Source organism: the organism of the source record quoted next, unplaced genomic scaffold, assembly GCF_019419815.1.
Source record: "Pyrus x bretschneideri cultivar Hongxiangsu unplaced genomic scaffold, Pyrus_bretschneideri_v1 Contig25, whole genome shotgun sequence".
In the NCBI taxonomy this organism is placed as follows: domain Eukaryota; kingdom Viridiplantae; phylum Streptophyta; class Magnoliopsida; order Rosales; family Rosaceae; genus Pyrus; species Pyrus x bretschneideri.
Window position 1 is genome coordinate 2056993 of NW_025999557.1, and position 18008 is coordinate 2075000.

The 18008-nt window shown below is 38.4% G+C and overlaps 5 protein-coding genes and 1 pseudogene across 8 annotated transcripts in view; 1 reads left to right on the forward strand and 5 right to left on the reverse strand.

Annotated features, from left to right (window-relative positions):
- Nucleotides 1-1748: 1748 nt before the first annotated feature.
- Nucleotides 1749-2865, reverse strand: LOC103932235 (olee1-like protein). The gene is made up of 2 exons (XM_009341795.3): nucleotides 2627-2865; nucleotides 1749-2167 (listed from the first exon to the last, which is right to left on the reverse strand). The coding sequence occupies exons 1-2, from the start codon at nucleotides 2793-2795 to the stop codon at nucleotides 1836-1838; spliced, it is 501 nt and encodes a 166-aa protein (XP_009340070.1). The 5' UTR covers nucleotides 2796-2865; the 3' UTR covers nucleotides 1749-1835.
- Nucleotides 2866-7440: 4575 nt separating this feature from the next.
- LOC103933249 lies at nucleotides 7441-8837 on the reverse strand (annotated as a pseudogene).
- A 500-nt stretch (nucleotides 8838-9337) lies between these two features.
- On the reverse strand, nucleotides 9338-10378 carry LOC103933241 (probable protein phosphatase 2C 55). The gene has a single exon (XM_009342913.1). The coding sequence runs from the start codon at nucleotides 10376-10378 to the stop codon at nucleotides 9338-9340; it is 1041 nt and encodes a 346-aa protein (XP_009341188.1).
- Nucleotides 10379-11004: 626 nt separating this feature from the next.
- LOC103932226 (AAA-ATPase At3g50940-like) lies at nucleotides 11005-12674 on the reverse strand. Its single transcript, XM_009341785.3, has 2 exons — nucleotides 11649-12674; nucleotides 11005-11430 (listed from the first exon to the last, which is right to left on the reverse strand). The coding sequence occupies exons 1-2, from the start codon at nucleotides 12615-12617 to the stop codon at nucleotides 11005-11007; spliced, it is 1395 nt and encodes a 464-aa protein (XP_009340060.1). The 5' UTR covers nucleotides 12618-12674.
- Nucleotides 12675-14474: 1800 nt separating this feature from the next.
- On the forward strand, nucleotides 14475-14876 carry LOC125478480 (glycine-rich cell wall structural protein 1.0-like). Its single transcript, XM_048586662.1, has one exon. The coding sequence runs from the start codon at nucleotides 14475-14477 to the stop codon at nucleotides 14874-14876; it is 402 nt and encodes a 133-aa protein (XP_048442619.1).
- Nucleotides 14877-15128: 252 nt separating this feature from the next.
- Nucleotides 15129-18008, reverse strand: part of LOC103932217 (dol-P-Man:Man(6)GlcNAc(2)-PP-Dol alpha-1,2-mannosyltransferase-like) — a 4144-nt gene continuing 1264 nt past the window's right edge. The window contains exons 3-11 of one of the 4 annotated variants that reach the window (XM_048586657.1): nucleotides 17975-18008; nucleotides 17780-17879; nucleotides 17587-17642; nucleotides 17138-17433; nucleotides 16523-16637; nucleotides 16296-16434; nucleotides 15847-16043; nucleotides 15675-15764; nucleotides 15129-15597 (exon numbers count right to left, since the gene is read on the reverse strand). The exon at nucleotides 17975-18008 is cut by the window's right edge and continues 32 nt beyond it. In XM_048586657.1, the coding sequence (XP_048442614.1) occupies nucleotides 15466-15597; nucleotides 15675-15764; nucleotides 15847-16043; nucleotides 16296-16434; nucleotides 16523-16637; nucleotides 17138-17433; nucleotides 17587-17642; nucleotides 17780-17879; nucleotides 17975-18008 (1159 nt within the window). In that variant the 3' untranslated portion in view covers nucleotides 15129-15465. Of the gene's footprint in view, nucleotides 15598-15674; nucleotides 15765-15846; nucleotides 16044-16295; nucleotides 16435-16522; nucleotides 16638-17137; nucleotides 17434-17586 lie in introns of all 4 variants that reach the window. The other 3 variants (XM_048586656.1, XM_009341773.3, XR_007259327.1) reach the window with 3 other exon arrangements.

An 18008-nucleotide genomic window follows, 5' to 3' on the forward strand; every position in this document is an offset into this window, starting at 1 on the left:
AAATTTTATAAACCAAATGATTTGGAACCAATGGGAAAAGGGTTGAGCAGACGATTATGGTGAGTGATTATAAATAGGATAATGCTTGTGTCTTCTTATGAGGATTTACTTGTCCCTTACTTATGATTAATGAATCTTTATTGTCTGAATATCATAATTGGAATGTTCATTCTCTTTATCATTATCTAAAGACATATTTGTAAAAAATCATTCAATTTCTAGATCTTTTAGTCATCATTATGTGTTAAACCAATTAACAGTTTTGGTAACAAGTAGCATTCTCATGATGAACCGTCTATTTATTTTATGCATAAGAATGACAAAAATCTCCAAATTGAATAACTTTTTGCATATATGATTTTTAGATGATGATAAAATAAAATGAATGATTATAATTATGATGTTCGGATGATAAAAATTCGTTAATCGTAAGTAGTAGAACAAGTAAGTCGCTCCATGAAGGAGGCGCAAGCATCATCTGTTTGGTAACTGAACATGATTGATTATTGCACACTCAATTTTTTTTTTTGGTGCGATCACATTCTCATTCATTTTTGCTTCTTAATTTTCTTTGATTTATTTTGTGCGATCACATCCTCATTATCCAAACACTAAAGTTCGACTTCCCTTCACATCATTCACATATCATATACATGCAAGTTCTGTGTACTTTTTACATGCAAAGGTACAGAAACTCGTAAAGATTATTCTCACGTTCAAACATACAGACATGCTTAAGTTTCTTCGGCCTTTCTGATTGGCAAATAACACTGATTTGATCAACTGCTAGATTTAGCAAAATTCTGAGGCTTGGATCGACTGAAGTCAAACTTTGTGGTTTCCCTTTTGCAATGCTTTGTATTCTATTTCAAGCAGATTGATAAGTTTAAGCTGCAGTTATTTTATTGATTGCGAAATGCCGAGAGTTAAACCCTAAGCGACGAATGACAAGAAACACAAAAAATTGTGTGATTATAATAACTTGATAGGAATATATCAGAAACTTTTTTCCCTGTTGTCCCTTTTCTAAAATGATATTGATGATCGGTATTTTAATGGTAAACAAATTTGTAGTTATCATATTTTACGATGTTTGTGAACAAAATATATGTACATTGCAGAGCAAATGCTTGTTTGTTACAACACCAATGTATGTATGTAGAGAGAGCGGAAGATAATATAATGGAAGGAAATAACATTAGAAAACAAACTCGGACGGTCGCACAGAAAGTGTGAAATCCTAGAACACCCCCAATTAAATTCCTAATTCGAGTGTTTAATTAATGGCGTCCACAAGTTCGATCTTTCTCGTATATTAATAAGCGGAGGAAAAAAACAAAATGTTTGAATTTGAGTCGCATGAAAGCTTGTATACAAATCCTAATTATAAAAACCAAAACCAAAAACATAAATAAAAGCATCCAGTCATTTTTGCTCAAGTTAACTAGTCCACTAATATCAAAGTTAAACCTATTATTGAAAAGATTTTTCAATGTGCAAGGAATATGTTCCGGTACATCAAGTGCAATAATATTGGTTGGAAACTTGATAAAAAAATATTTTCAACTAATTGTATTATGATAGACAAACACACTGAAAAAATTTCTCCTATTGTTGGTCATGTTTGATTGAGTGTTTCTATTTCCTACTCCCACGTTATTTTTTTTTCTTTTTAATTTCTTCTAAAATTAAATACCAAAAAAGTAAAAAATTGTAGAGAATTGGTGTATGATTAGATATTGGGACGGTTATAATTTCTTCCCATGAATATTATATAATTAAGTAGTTTACATTGTAATGAGGACGGAGAGTTCAGTTATACATGATCATATACTTTATTGATCTTCAGTCTCCTCGGGGAACAATTCCTTAAGAACTGCCTCACACTCTGGTGTACTCTCCTTCTTCATGAACCCAAGGGGGTTGGCGTAGCGAGCCATGGCCTTCACACCATTGTTGTGAGTGAGCAAAATCCTAGCCTTCTCGATGTCAAAGTGGTCAGCGCAATCGCCGGTTGGGCTGCTCACGGTCCTCACCTCACAGATCTGCTCCTCAAAGTTCTTGTCGGCGGGCAGACTGTAGATGCCATTCTTATCGGTCTTGCCTTCGAGTCTGTATACCATTGTACCATTTTCACGGCTTCTGCACTCCAAGGCTACCGTAGCACCTGCATGCATGCAATTATTTTTAATTTTAACACATGCGTGGATAGTATAGTATTACGTTAAAGAAAGAACTTGCAGCTCAAATGGTTAGAATATTTACTATGTAGTTATGAGTTCAATTTCATATCCCGAAATATAGTTTGTTTAAAGAAAAAGAGACACCTAGCATTTCAAGTTTGAGGGACAAAATCGCTTTGAGATTAGGGAACAAATAACGTTCACATAAAACCATCTTCCTTTCGTTTCATAAACCAAATAACATTTGATCATTTGTGATAAGAAAATTGAGAAGCCTAATATATGGAGTCACTAATGAATAGACAAAACCGAATATGTATGTAATTTTGATATGAACGGATAAATCGGAACTTCAAGGGCAGAGGTGGATGCTTTTGATTAACCAATTGATATACGAGCCCCGGCCATGTTTATGTAACTACTAGTTAGACTATACAACTTACCGTCGAGGGGTGTGCTGAGTCTAGTCTCGAACTGGACGCGGCATGGGTCGCAGTACACCTTGCCCTCCACAAATAGAGTTTCGATGTCGGCACCGGTGGTGGCGTATGCCAGAGAGTAGAAGCAGGACAAGGTGACGAAGAGTGCTGCGATACCCGAAGCCTTGGCCATTTTATTTCCCCTCGACTGGCGTTATGAATTTCTTGTTTCTTTATTGTATATGGTGTTTGGTGTTCCCCCTCGTGTTAAGTTTCTTGAAGGAAACCAGAGTCTTTTATAAGTGAAAGAATTTAGAGTTGGTTAGTATCGTGTGGTAATTGTTAGACTTTCTATCTTAAAGTACGTGGAGGGAGTCAACTTACTTGTTATTTTCCGCAATTTTTTCCCTTTCAACTAAAATTTGACAAAAAAAATGACAAAATGATAAGGGGAGAATACAAATGTTAGGATTGCATGCGGTGGATTTCTGGTCTAAAATCTGACAAGTCATTGTTCAAACTTCAAACATTTGGTAAATTGAGAATACCAATGTTTTGTAATACATTTTTCAAATTTCAAATGAACAAGAAGATTTGAGTATTTTACATGAAAGCTATCATCTCTAACGATCAATTGGATCTTAAAATGTAAAACACATTGTATGCCCTAGTAGTTTAGGATATTTCTTTTTATGTGTAATAAATGAAATGTCTCATGTTCAACTCTCATAGTTTACAAATTTGATGCCTACGTTTTTATAAGGAAAATAACATTAAGAAACGTCGGCTCCCTAATCTAACATTTAATCTAACAAATCTATTGTATAAAAAAAAAATTAAATAAAGATTAGCAAATTTAGCAGAACTAGAAAGTATATGATCCAAAAAACAAAATCTTGAAACAAAGAAAAAGATAGAAGGTAAAATAAAAAATTTTGAAAACAAAAGAGAACGTCAATTAGGTGAAGTAGCCAATGAAGAACTTGGCGGCAACCCTGGGCTTTTTCAGTTTATTTTCCTCCCCTTGAGTTGATTCTTTATGGTATTGAAAGAGTACGAGGAGGAAAATTGTTATCACTTCTGTCCCCTGTATTATTGGCTTTGACATTCGTTCTTGTTGTTCAATGTTTGGGAAACCGATAATATTGCTTACAAATTTGTACTACGTGCATTGGGATATTGTCATATATGTTCCTGCTTTCTTCTAGTAAGCGAACTGCTTAAGATTGGAGCAAAGATTCAGGTCTGTGCGAGCACTGCTCTGGTTTATGGGAAAGACAACGGAAGGCAAGCAAAAGATCCTCTGATGCCAAAGTTAGAATTTAGAGGGAAAAGTGCTTGGAGAATTTAGAGAATTTTGCAAGAGGATTCAACTTAGGTTTTTGGAGAAATGGAGTGATATTTATAGGGGTGTGGCCAGCCCCCTTTGGAGAGGTGGGAACCAGCCACATTTAGTGGTTTTAGGGTGTAATTACAAGATATTATGTCACCATAATATCATGCAATCAATTAGGAAATTAATTAGAAAATTAATTAATCTAGGTAATTAATCTTATTTTGAATGAATATTTGGAGGTTACCTTGAGGGGAGGATTTGACGAGGATTGATGAAATAAGTTTTGAATAAATACCTATTTTGATCACTTTTGACCTTGATTGAGTGATGATTTTCCGTTGCTCGTGCTTAGAAGCTTCGGTGTGCCTCAAGGGTAATTTTGTCTTTGTAACCGTAGAATCCACATGTCGCCTCCATATTTTTCTCGATTATTGTTGGCTCCACAAATACCCCCACACCTGTTGGGCTGCTCGCAGGAAAGGGCAACAGTTGTAAAGATCTTCTTGCTTTGGGAAACTTAGGATTGTTTCTTGTTTTAATGTAGATTCCCTTCTTAATTGGAAATTAGATCATTTTAGGAAAGGGAAATAAATTTCTCTCAAAGTCTATTTAAGTCTACCATAAGTAGATTATTAAATATACTTTGGCGAGTGATTTATTTTTCCCTACAAGAGAGAGAAAGCTTAGATGATATTTGTTCCCTCTCCCCTAGTAATCTTCTACATCTTGCCCATGCAAGGGATAGTCTTTTGTTGCTTGCTTCGTCTTCATGCCGCTTCAAGGTAAGAAAAATTTAATTTTCCTTGTCTTCTTAATTTTTTGGGAGCCTCAAGGCTTGAATTTGGCTCAACAGGGGTTGAGAAGGTATGAAAAGGTGGCTGAAAGGCCACGACACAGTTGCTGTCGTGGGGTGGGTTTGGCGCAGTAGTGGCTCGGCTTGGGCTGACGGCTGGCTGCGCGGGCCTGGCGTGCGGCTGGCAGAGGCTTGGGCGCTGCGGTCTGGGTCGTGAGGCTTGATGCCTTTCTTTTTTTATTTTATTTCTTTGAATATTAGGCTCGGGCCCGTGTATATAAGGAGATAGAGTGGGATGCGGGTTGCTGGGTTTGGTCTGCCTAAGCTGTCTTGGCCTTGAGCTGGTTTTTGTTTTTTTTTTCCTTTTCACTGGGCTTGGGCCCGTGCGTGTAAGGGAGAAAAAAAAGAGGCCGAAAGGCTTTTTTGTGTTGTGGGGCCTATTGCGCCGCATCTTTTTTTATTTTTTATTTTTATTTATTTATTTATTTTTTAATTTTTACAAGCAACTATCTAACGAATTTTTTGCGTCTTTGTAGAATTTCCTCAAGCCACAAGAATGATGATGGTGTGCTAAGAGCAAACTGTGTGTTTTTCTAGGGTACAGTCTCAATCATAGTGGTTACAGATGTTTTGACCCAGTGACTAACAAAGTTTATGTATCAAGGCATGTAACTTTTGACAAACAACTGTTTCCTTTTAAGAATGGTATGTTCTCAGTCTCTAACTCCTCTCCAGTTGCACCATTTACAAGTTCCTCTCCTATTACTATGACTCTTCCAGTTCCTTATGCAAAAACTAATTCCCATTCTGCCAGTCAAGGTTGTTTATCACAGAAACTGGTCTCTACAACATCTGCTAGTTCTCCCTCATCCACATCTACTACTTCAAGCACTCCACAACCTCCTATCTTTTTGGTACCTACACTTGTGCCTACTAATTCTCACCCAATGATTACAAGAGCTAAAGCTAGTATTCACAAGCCAAAGGTATTCACTGCAACCAAATATACTCTCCCACCTTCTGTTGATTCACTTGCTTGTCTTCCTCCAACACCTATAACTTTTCTGCAAGCTTCAAAGAATCCACATTGGCTGGCAGCCATGAAGAAGGAGTTTCAAGCTTTGCAATCCATTGGAACTTAGGATTTGGTTCCTTCTCATCTTGGTTTAAATATGGTAGGTTGCAAATGGGTGTTCAAGGTCAAACATAAACCAGATGGCTCAATAGAACAATATAAGGCTCGTCTAGTGGCAAAAGGATTTCATCAACAAGAGAGGCTTGAATTCTCTGATACTTTTAGTCATGTTGCTAAGCCTACAACTATTCAAATTCTATTATCCATTGATGTTTCCTATGATTGGTTTGTGCATCAGTTTGATGTAAGTAATGATTTCCTACATGGTACTTTAAAGGATGATGTTTACATGATCCAGGCCCCTGGCTTTTTTGATCAAACCAAACCCCATCATGTATGTTGATGATATCATCATTACTGGCAGCTCTAGCTCATTATGTCAATCTATTATTGCTCAGTTACAAATTATGTTCCCTGTGAAGGACTTGGGTGACATTCACTACTTTCTGGGTATTGAAGTTCACAAGTTTGCTAAAGGGTTGTTTCTAAACCAGTCAAAATATGCTCTTGATTTGTTAAAGAGAACTGATATGCTTGGTGTCAAGTCTTGCTCCACTCCTGTTGGTTTTGCAAAATTGGATCACTCGGGTACTCTTATCTCAGATCCTACATTTTATAGATCAACTGTCGGGGCTTCAAAGTATCTCACCTGGTCACAACCTGATTTGGCATTTGTTGTGAGTCAAGTATGTTAGTACATGCATTCTCCTTGGACCATTCACTTGCAGGCAGTCAAAAGGATCCTCCAATATTTGAAGGGCACTATTGATTCAAGCCTATGGTTTACTAAAGGTCCTCAATGCCTCACTGTGTAGTCTGATGCAGATTGGGTAGGTTGTCCAATTGACCGAAGATCAACTAGTGGCTACTGTTTCTTTCTTGGTCCCAACTTCATATCCTAGAGTGCAAAGAAACAATGCACAGTTGCAAGATCTTCAACTAAGGTCGAATACAAGTCTTTAGCCAATACAACTGTAGAACTTTGTTGGATTTGTAAATCTTGCAGGATATTTCCTTTCTCATTCTCAAAACTCCTGCAATCTTCTGTGACAATAAAAGTGCAATTACACTGGCCTTCAATCCTGTTTTCCATGTCAGGACTAAACATGTTGAAATCGACTTTCACTATATCAGAGAAAAGGTTCTCTGTGGCAAAGTCAGTGTGCAGATATCATGTTGCTTCTCTTCTTGAACTTGCAGACATTTTCACTAAATCTTTGTCATCTAATCGGTTTAGAGAGTTGACTTCCAAGTTTTCAGTTAGATCTCCTAACTTTAGCTTGAGAGGGTGTGTTAAGGATACAATAGGACCACCAATTAATGATGTACCTGAATACAACTTTACTTAGTTGTTAAGTTATGATGGTTAGAGTTTGTTAGATTAGTTGGTGACATAACTAATTGTATCTATTTATACATGATGTGCACATTCTATTGTAAGTAATGAGATCATTCTATTCAACAGCTTCTCTCTCTACAATTCTTTCTCCCCTTCTACCTTCTGACTTTTCTTCTACAGAGTTATGAGTTTCTACATGTTGCCCTTCAAAAATTACATTAACTTTCCTCCTCCATTATGTTGAATTTTTTTTTTCGAGAAGGAAATTGAAGAGGCCTTGTAGCGAAATGTGAGAATTCTTGCTCTTCATTAGCTGTCCTGCAACTTCTGCTCTTGTGATTTCAACCTCCCGTATAAGCCCTTCAATCTGTTCAAAGAGTTTGTGATGGCAATCCCATGGTAATTGAATGCCAGCCGCTTGAATGCTGAAGTGGTGCAATATGACATGTGGATGTGCATGTCCATGCGGCCAGGTCTCAGTAGAGCAGGATCTAGCCTTTCTTTGTGATTCGTTGTGAAGACAGGTATGCGTTCTTCACCACAGCATGACCAAAACCGTCTATGAAGTGGAGGAGCCCAGAGAGTGTCACCTGTCGATGAAATAATAAGATAACACATATATTTATAAGTATTAATTTCTTAAAGGGATAATTTAAGTTATCTTTCATCTAGAGCTCAAGTTAGATTCGTGCTCTAAATGAAAAGTGTAAACTGACCTGAGTTTTATTGCTGTTCCTCCATGATTCATCCCTCGATTCCCCATTTTGCAGCTTGATTGTGCTATCAATATCTTCGAAGATGATCATAGATTGGTTAGGTATGGAAAACAACTTACGCAAGTCAGAATTGGAATTAATATTTGTTGGCTCCAACTCGTAGATCTCATAGTTAAGGTGATTACCCATGGCTGCAATCAAGCTTGACTTGCCTGTGCCGGGAGGGACATATTACAAGTATCCGCGCTTCCAAGCTTTGCCGACCCTTCTGTAAAACTCCTTTCCTTTTATAAAGTTATTTAAATCATCCAACAAAGCTTTGTTAAGCCCTGTATCCATTGCTAGGAAGCTCGAAGGTAATTGGGTGGTCAAGCTTGATAGCATCCGACTTCCGTCTCCGGTTTTTCAACTCTGTGGAATTTCACTGCCTTTTGTTCTTTCTTAATGCCCTTTCATCTCTCTGAAATGTTGGGCAAGTACAACTTCAACACCTTCTCTTTGTGCTAACTCATAGGATCTTGCTTCTTGTGGTAACGATGTATTAAGGTAACTCCAATGTCTAACTAATGGCGATTTAACCCGTACACAAATCGACTTCCATTTCACTTGAAGATTTTCATATGCATCAGCTATCTCTTAACCTCTATCCACTGTCACTGCTAGTTTCTTCTCTTGGTATTCTTGCTCACTTTGATTCTTCTAACAGACGGGGTCGTTAGAGCACCCAAATAGTCCTTGAAATTCATCTATGACAACGGTGAGTTGAGAAGAGAAACATTGCAAAATGTTATGGAGGCCTTAAAAGAATTAGTTCCCAAGTTCGTCGGGGATGAAGTCGTTGGAAATACTTTGACAAAGCATATGCTGAAGCAGCAAGAGTGGCTATTGCAGGCAAAAAAGCCTTCGGTTCAGGCATTTAGTTAGGTTTAATGAAAAGTGGTTTCCTAATTTTCTCTCTTAGGTTGTTTCCTGGACAGAAGAAAAGAAGCATTCCTAAACTACGTTCTCTAAGTTTTCATGAAGTGTGATGAATTGTTCTGATGATTAGGATTTTCTTCTACAATCTACTGCATTTTGGGTTTAAATTTTCTCTTACCGTAAATTAGTGTAAAACAAATGCTTTGCTTTGTAGTTTGTACCAAAACAAAGCACTTGACTTGTATATAACTATAAAATTGACCAAATTATTCCCATATTAAAATGCTTATTATTATTAAAGCTAAAAACTTCGAATAAAAAAAATTTTAATTGCATTAAAATAGAAGTAAAACCACCAATTCCAAACACACAAGAACATAATACATCTTGGCTTGTATAAAGAAACAAAACAAAGAAAATTATATATCTTGATTAATAGAAGAAACAAATTTTCATTCATACGTGGAACTAGGTTTAATTACATATGATTACTATTAGCTAGTCTACTATAAAGCCACAAACTTGAGCAACAATAACAGTAATGTCGTCGATCTTGCCTCCATTGTGCTCAAATCCAGCCTTTCTAGCGTTTTCTGAAAAAGGGCTAGGGTTGTACTTATCGAACGAGTTATAGAGAGCTAGATTGGCGATGCTCGAAGCCAACGCGCCACAATCAAGATCAAGATCACCACCACCACCACCTTGTACAAGAACCTTCTCAATCTCACTTGGAAACATGTTGTCCAGCAAGCCATCAGTCCCAAGCACTAGGAGGTCTCCGGGGACTGTCTGAATCCACTCCTCCCAAGCGCAATCAGGGCGGTCGCTGCTGATGCTGTTCCCCAACTGATAGGGACAGTTGAACCTGCGTTGCTGAGTTGGAGATTGGTACACAACCTTGTGGTTCCTAAATAGCAAGAACCCACTGTCCCCAACGTTCACTGCATGCAAGACTCCGCTCTCTTTGTTAAGGCTGAGGATGCAAGCGGTCGACGAGCCTTTCTCCTTGGTCTTTGCATAAGCCTCCTGCAGCACTTTTCTTGGATCAACGGCTCCGATCATATCCGCGGCCTTTCGTTTTCCTTTCTGTTCGTTGATGTTATTCGGATTATGGACGGCGATAAAGGCATTGTTCATGAGTTTCCTCGAGTACTCACCCGCGTCGATACCTTTGTTGGCCCAACCGCCAACGCCATCCGCCACGCCGATAGTCTGCTTCTCCGGGCAGATGAAGTGAGCGTCTTCGCCTAACTTGTTATCTTTGGCAAGATACACCGACCCACAAACCATCTCGTGCAGGTTTCTCTTTGTTTCTTGACCATAGCTATTGTTGTGGTTGATGATACCATTGTGGTTTACGTACTTCAACATGAATAAACTCAAAGTCGCTTCCGTCAGCATCATCTGTTCCCCTGCATAGTCACCGGCGTCGACGTCTGTCTTGGCACAACAGACGCCGTCCGCCACGCCGATAGTTTGCTTCTCCGGGAAGATGAAGCTGGGGTCTTCAACCCTACTAGGCTTCTGAGCAATCAGCATCTTAGAAAATTAGTGGAGAGATCGAGACAGAGAGAAACAGAGAGGGAAGAAATTAACAGTGGAAAATATGGAGGTACTCAATTGATAACAAGTTTGTATTTATAAGTTTTCGTAACTGGTAATTTCATTTTTTCCTTTCCGAACTGGGAAGGGTTTCTTTTTCCTACTGGGAATGGGATGTATAGAATACTTCATGTCTCCTATTTATTCATTTTACACGCGTCTTTCATGCTAACAGAAATTCTAGCCGCTCGCATAACATTCCGAACCCACAAAACTTGCCAAATTTCCAAGTTTGTCTAATACTCTCATTTATTTTGGATAATTTTATTCATAATAATAAAATTTAACAAAAATGTCTAAGTAACTGACACGTGTCAAATAAATGGCCCACTAGTGAGTATTCTGTATGCTCACTTCTATTGTTTAAAAAAATAATAGATATATTTAATTTTTCTTGAACTTTAAAAAAATTAGAATCATGTGTCGTATGTTGATTGGACCATATCATAGAATGAATATATATAGTACTCATTAGTGAAATTGTAAGACTTCGATGGGTACATGGAATTTTTTTAAGACTAAACTAAGGGTCTCTTGCCCTTCAAACAGTGGTTACATTAAATTCAACTAGTCTGCTCCTCTTCCATGTTGTGCTCTTCTTTCGTACCGGTCTCATTAGTTTTAGCCTTGTGATCTTGTTGAGTTTTCTTCTCCAGCAAGAAATCGATGAGGCGTTGGAACGAAATTTGAGCATCTCTGCTCCTCATTAGTTCTCCTGCGACTTCTGCTGGGGTGACTTCAACCTCCAATATAAGTCCTTCGATCTGCTCGAAGAGTTGGTCGTTGCGAACTCCATGGTAATTGAATGCCAGCTGCTTGAATGCAGAAATGGTGCAATACGACATGTGAATGTGCATGTCCATTCGGCCGGGTCTCACTAGAGCAGGATCTAGTTTGTCTTTATGATTTGTTGTGAAAATTATAATGCGTTCATCAGTACAACATGACCAAAGACCATCAATGAGGTTGAGGAGTCCGGAGAGTGTCACCTGTTGATGAAATGATAAGTAATAAGATCACGGATATTTCTACAAGCGGAAATGTTTTCTTGCTGGACTTATATGTTAACGGACACTGTTTTTTGTTGTCATCCTATTGAGTCCGGACAACCCTTTCAGGAAAAAATCAACCTGATCTACAACTTGTACCGAAACAAAGCATTTGACTTGTATGATTTATCAAAACTTTAAGTGACTATAAAACTGACCTGATTTCTGTTGGTATTACACGATTCATCCTCAGATTCCCGATTTTGCAGCTTGATTGTGCAATCAATGTCTTCGATTACGATAATAGATTTGTCAGGCATGGCTAGCAACCTTCTCTTCAAATCAGAATTGGAACCAGCATCGGTTAGCTCCAACTCGTAGATGTCGTAGTTAAGGTGGTTAGCAATGGCTGCAATCAAGCTGGACTTGCCTGTGCCAGGAGGGCCATACAACAAGTATCCACGTTTCCAAGCTTTTCCTATCCTTCTGTAAAATTCCTTGCCGTTTTTGAAGTTGTTCAAATCATCCAACAAAGCTTTCTTAAGCTCCGCATCCATTGCAAGGATATCGAAGGTCATGGGGTGATTTAGAGTGACCTCTTGTGTCGCATAACAGTCATACTGGTCGTTTGTGCAGAGCTTTACTACCTTTCGTTCTCCTTTGATCGCCTTTGATCTCTCTAAAATGTATGGCAGGTAAGAATTCAACACGGTCTCCTTGTGTTTCTTGTGGAATGTTAGCTCGTACGATCTTATTTCTGATCTTAGGGATGCATTAAGATCGCCGGGATTGCAAGAACGCGAAGATTCAACCTTTGTACAAACATATTTCCACATTACTTGAACACGGTCTTCGAAAACATCAACTATTTCTTCCCCTCGATCCACTGCGACTGCTAGCTTCTTCTCCTTTGTAACCTTGCTCACTTTGATTCTTTGAAGAGAAGCGATCTCTATCGTCCCCAAATAGGCTTCAACAGCGTCAAAAACTTCATTCAAGGACATCCCTTGGAACTCCTCTATGACAATGGTGATGTGGGAAGAGAAACGGCGCGAAATGCTGTGGAGGCCGGAGAAGAAGAAGTTTCGAAATTCGTTAGGGATGAAGTCGTTGGCAATGCTTCTAAGAAGCATTGCTGAAGCTGCAAAAGTGGCTATTGCAGGCAAAAGAGCCTTTGTCTCAGACATCTTGTAAGGACAAAGTGTTTGTGTATATTTAGAAATATGAAGGATATGAACTACAACTTTGAGGATAGAAAGGAAAACTTGTGAAGGTGGTGAAAACTAATGAAAGTGTAAAATGAATATATAGAGGTCGAGGGAGAAAGTTATTACAAAGACTTTCCATTAGAGGTGGTGGTCTTTCGTCGACTTTTGAACTTGACTCTTCAGAAAGGATCATGAAGAAATTTCATACATTCACCTAAAATAATCATTTTGAAGTTTCCAAGTAACTTGCATACGCCTACCGTATCGTACTCGGCGGGTGAGAGATATTTTCTCTTTGGCGTGCAAGAGAAGTCGTAAAGACTGATAGGGGAATGTCTGGGATTAATATGTTTTCAATTCACCAAATTTTCATTTCACCAACCGTTCAACACCAAACTTTCAACTTTCACCAACCGTTTAACTTTCATCAATCATCCTCTATATAAACATATGTTCAATATTTGTTGATCACCAAATCTTTGCAATGATTTTATCCCACAAAACCTTCTTATTTTGATTTGTGCCAACTGCACCATCTTCGCTAATAGAAACTCATGCCAAACATAGAGTAATATCTTCCTCACAGGTCCAATTACAACCTCTATTATGCTCTCTTGCCATGTTGAACAATTTGGAAATGGAAACAAATGGTAGAAAGATAAATTGGAAGAATTGTAAGAGAAATTTGAGTTTTGTGTGGATGTTTGAACAAATACATAGGTATTTATAGATTTTTTGGATGAATTTTAAGTTAAATAATTTTCTAAAATTATTTTAGCAATTGGATTTAAATTTGGGCCGTTAGATTTTTTTTTTTTTACCGTTAGATTTGATTATATTCGATCTCAGCTGTTGGATTCAATGTATTTTAGAATAACATATTTTAAAAAATCAAATTTGAATCTGGACCATTGGATCAACCAATGGTCCGTGAAAATCAGCTGTCAGATTGAAAATGTAGCTGTTGGGTGGCCGACAAACCCCTGTCAGCGGGGCCCACCCCTGTCGAGAACGAAATACAGGCGCTTCGCATGGGGTGTGTTGGAGCATGAACGGGCCGAGACTGGCCCAAAGGCCAGCGAGTCCACTCGCGTGGGGGGGAATCTGGGGGGTATTTGGCCCAGCTTTAACATTTGGCATTTAGCCCAATGTTTTAGCATGGGTTGGAGATGGTTTGGAGGGAAAATTTGGAGGATAATTTAACATTTAGCTCACCATTGGAGGTGATCTAAGGGAAGGGATCCCCTTTTTTAAAAAAAAATTGGGACACCCTCTTGACCATTAGATTTGACTTTAATGAAATTCTCTGGCTGAGATTAAATCACAGGCCACAGAATCTCAACCACAGGATTTCATTAAAGCCAAATCTAACGGTTAAGATGATGTTCCCTTTAAAAAAAAAAAAAGGGGATCCCTTCCCTTAAAGGCTTCCTGCACACACACACACACATAAATATATATATATATATATATATATACATAAACAGTGCTTTAGAAATAATTAGTTGTAAAATAAAGCAATTGGGCATTTAATAAACTGTATTTTTAAAAGTGTGATGTGAGTTGGAAAGCAAAGCGTTTGATAAATTTAATGTAAAAAGTTATATAATTGTATGGAATGACAAAAATTAGAAATAGTAATGGGGAGGTGGTAACGACAGCGGTGTCGAGGGTAGTGGCGGTAATGACAGCGACAATGGTGGGGGTGTGGTGGTGGTTAGGGTGTAAGCGTAGCAGTGGTGGTAGCGGCAGTGGCAATGATTGTGGTGGTGATGGCGGCATGGGTGTTATGTTGGTGGTTGCAGTCGTAGGTGGTGGCGAAGATAATAGGTGGCGATGGCGGTGTCGGTGGGACTGGGCAATAGTGGTAGTGATAACAGCAACAATTGTAAGGGGTATGGTGGTGGTGCCAATGGTGGGTTGTGGTGGTTGGGTTGTAGAGGTTACAATGGTGGTAGAGGTGGTGGCAGCAACATTGGTGGTTGTGGTGGCAGCGGTGGCAATTGTGGTGGTGGCAGTAACAATGATGGTTGTTGTAATGGTAGTTGTGATTATGGTGCTAGTGGTGACAGTTGTGGTTTTGGTCGTAGTGGCAGCAACGGTGATAGTGGTGGTGGTGGTGGTGATGACGATGGTTGTGACGACGATGGTGATGGCAAGGATTATGGTGGGAATGACGGCGATGATGTAAGGTTAGTGATTGTAGTTATAGGTGATCACTTGGTTCTTTTGGAGTAAAATGTATGTACGAGGATAGATGATGTCATTTTTTAAAATTAATGAGACGTATAACATGAATTAAAAACATTCATTAAATGCTCAACTACTTTTTATAAAAAGCAGATTTAAAAGCGACTTACATACTATTTTTAAAAGCTAATGAAAGCTATTACTTTATAAATAAGCATGATATTTTATTTTTACCAAAATTTATAATTGCTTAACTTTAAAATGAAGCAGTTGTTTTATGAAAAAAAAAGAAATACCGAATGGGGCAAAAAAAAGAGAGAGAAGTGTAGTCTTCCATCAATTACAAATTCTCAGTTTGGTGCTTATGCACATCAAACGGTTAGAAATACACGCAATCCAAGGCACCATTGAACTCGACCACTCATTTTTCTGTAAGAACTTTGAGGAAGTCACACCAACCAAAACAGTTAAAACTACGTCAAAAAAGGGGTTCTTCCTTTTACTTTTCTTTCTTTTTCCCTCCGAAGAGAAGGCGGGTTAGCACTTTAGACAAGTCATGCTGGTTCAGAATCTAACACTGTCAGAACCAAGGTGTGATCCATTAAACCATCTCCCTTCATTTCGGTACCATCTGCCTTCATTTCGGTACCCTTCTATGCAGCTTGTACATGCCAAAAATATTCTTGTGCTGCCACAGATACGGGATGAAAAAGGACCGGTACTTGGCAGGCGAGAGCTCTCTGTCTAAGTAAGGCAACGCTCCAATCACCTGAGTTTAGAAGAAAACTAATTCAGCATATAGCAATTCATTTAGGAAACTGAGTATAAATGCAGACTCAATTTTACCTCCCAAGTTGATAAGTCACTTCCCCGAGAAGGGAAAGGCCGACTAAGCTGCAGCTCAACAAGGAATGTACATTGATCAAGATCCCGGAGCTGTAATAAAATTGATTGGTCATTTACAATGAAAGCAATTTCAGTTTTATGCAAACTAGTTTAGAGAATGGTAATTGATTACATATTGCAAGTCAGACGCTTTGTTCTTACTGTTAAGATATGGTGGCGCTGCTGCAGTTCCACCCAAGGTAGAATTGAAGGGGAAGGGAAGAAGTCCTCGGAACCCATCATCAATCCAACGAACCTCTCCCACATAATCAGGAACAAAAAACGATGATGGGAAACGGTGCCATTCATTTCCAACGCAGAGTATAGAACCTGAAATTCAGAAGGAAGCCCAGAATTTTCAGAAAGACATGGATTCCTAAAATTGCAGACCTGAATATCAACTAGAGAACCCAGTAAGCTCCTTATGCAATTTGAGACCTCAACAAGAAAAACACGTTCGGAAAAAAAAATTAAGTGTATGAACACTAAAAGAAAAAGCTGGCTACTTATCATTATTAAGCTACACAGTTGTAGAAGGTTCAGATCAGTTAAGAGAACATAACAGCAAGATACTGGTCTCACCTGTTCCTACATCGTCATGATCCTCTAAAAGCTTGTAAACCTCTATAGGCGCAGAATAACCATTGATCACTGAAAACGTACGAGCATGGGAGGCACATAATATAAGGCTAAGAACCACCGGTCTAAGAATCTTTGCTGTCTGCGTGTACAAATAAACAATAGTGTGACCGTGCGAGGTTCAGAAAGATAATTAACAGAAAAATTTATAAAAAATAGGATAAGCTCACCATAACCGTCGGAGAATTTCCTTGGGAATCATAATCGAATCGGAAAACATCAGGAAAGCTCTCAATGACAGCCGAAGCAGCAACACAAATTAGTGGATATATTGGATAAAGGAACCTGCAATGATAAATGGAAATATCTAGTTATCAATTGCATCTAATTCTGTGACCTCACCAAATACCAAAGTGACTCACTAAATAAAAACATTCCGATCTGAGACTACAAACGGACCCTTGGCCACTCAGAAATACACAAACTGGACATTGATGATTATGAGGAAAAAACATAACCCAAAAAAAAAATTTGTTGCAGGACAATGCAAGGTTCGTGTTGTGTATGATTATGGTGAGAAATATGGAAATATTAGTAATCAGAAGAAGCTCAGATTTTGTTTAAGTAGGATAGAGGAGAAAGTATAAAGGAAATATCAAGGCACTGAGCTATCAACAGCATTTCAAATTTTTTTATTGCAAATGCACAATTGTGCAAATTTAGGAAGTGGTAGATTTCGTCGGAGATAAGCAAATACAACTAGCAGGAACATACTCAAATTCAATCAATAATAGAACAGTACATAACAAGTTTCCTGATATCATAAAAGGTAACATTATTCGAACCTTTCTTCTTTGTGTGGCTGCAAAGACATGAATGCCAACCAAATATAAACTGGTGAGACAACAATCAGCAAGTTGGGGGCATACTTTTTCCTTGCAATCGGCACCATTGCCAAAAACAGCAATGCAAGTACAAAACAAAAGTTAGAATTGTTAAATCCATTCCTCAGATAATATAGCGGCCCCTCAGTTCCATACAAATGGCTCTCACCGCCTCCTGCAACATTATAGATCAACAGATTTAACAGAGAGGATGTCCATCCGCTGTAGTAGTAATGATCAACGAGAACCGACGAGACCTGAAAAGACCTCCCATGTATAAGCATAAGCATGATAAAAAAAATAAGAAAGAAATAACTTAAAGTGAAATATATAACTCTATTTGTGCCAATTACGCAGGTATAGGCTATACTTTGTACATCCACCAAAACAAAATACCAATAATGACTTACAAGAAGAGCAACAGAGATAGCGGCCCCGGCAAGAAAAGCTTGTTTGAATCTTCTAGCTAGAGAGTAGAATGTGACTGGTAAGAAAGCTAAGATTGAGAATGGCCAGCCAAGGATTACGCCTACAGCTGCGATTGTAACTGACATGGTGTATTTATCAAGTAGAAATAACCCGGATGAAAGAGACATGGCATACATAGAGAATGAGCTTGGCAAGAAACCTGGAAAATAATGTCATCAACACTCATTCGTGGAATAATTAGCTCCAGAAAAGCAAGAGAGCTAAGGCCGACTCGCTTGTGCTAGCAAAAAAACAACCGCTGGTTAAGCATAGCATTACAAGTGTGTAAGAAGCAAGACGTTTTCCATACTTTCTTGAAAGAGCAACTACCAGAACAGTGTCAGTGATAACAGAAAGGAGAGCA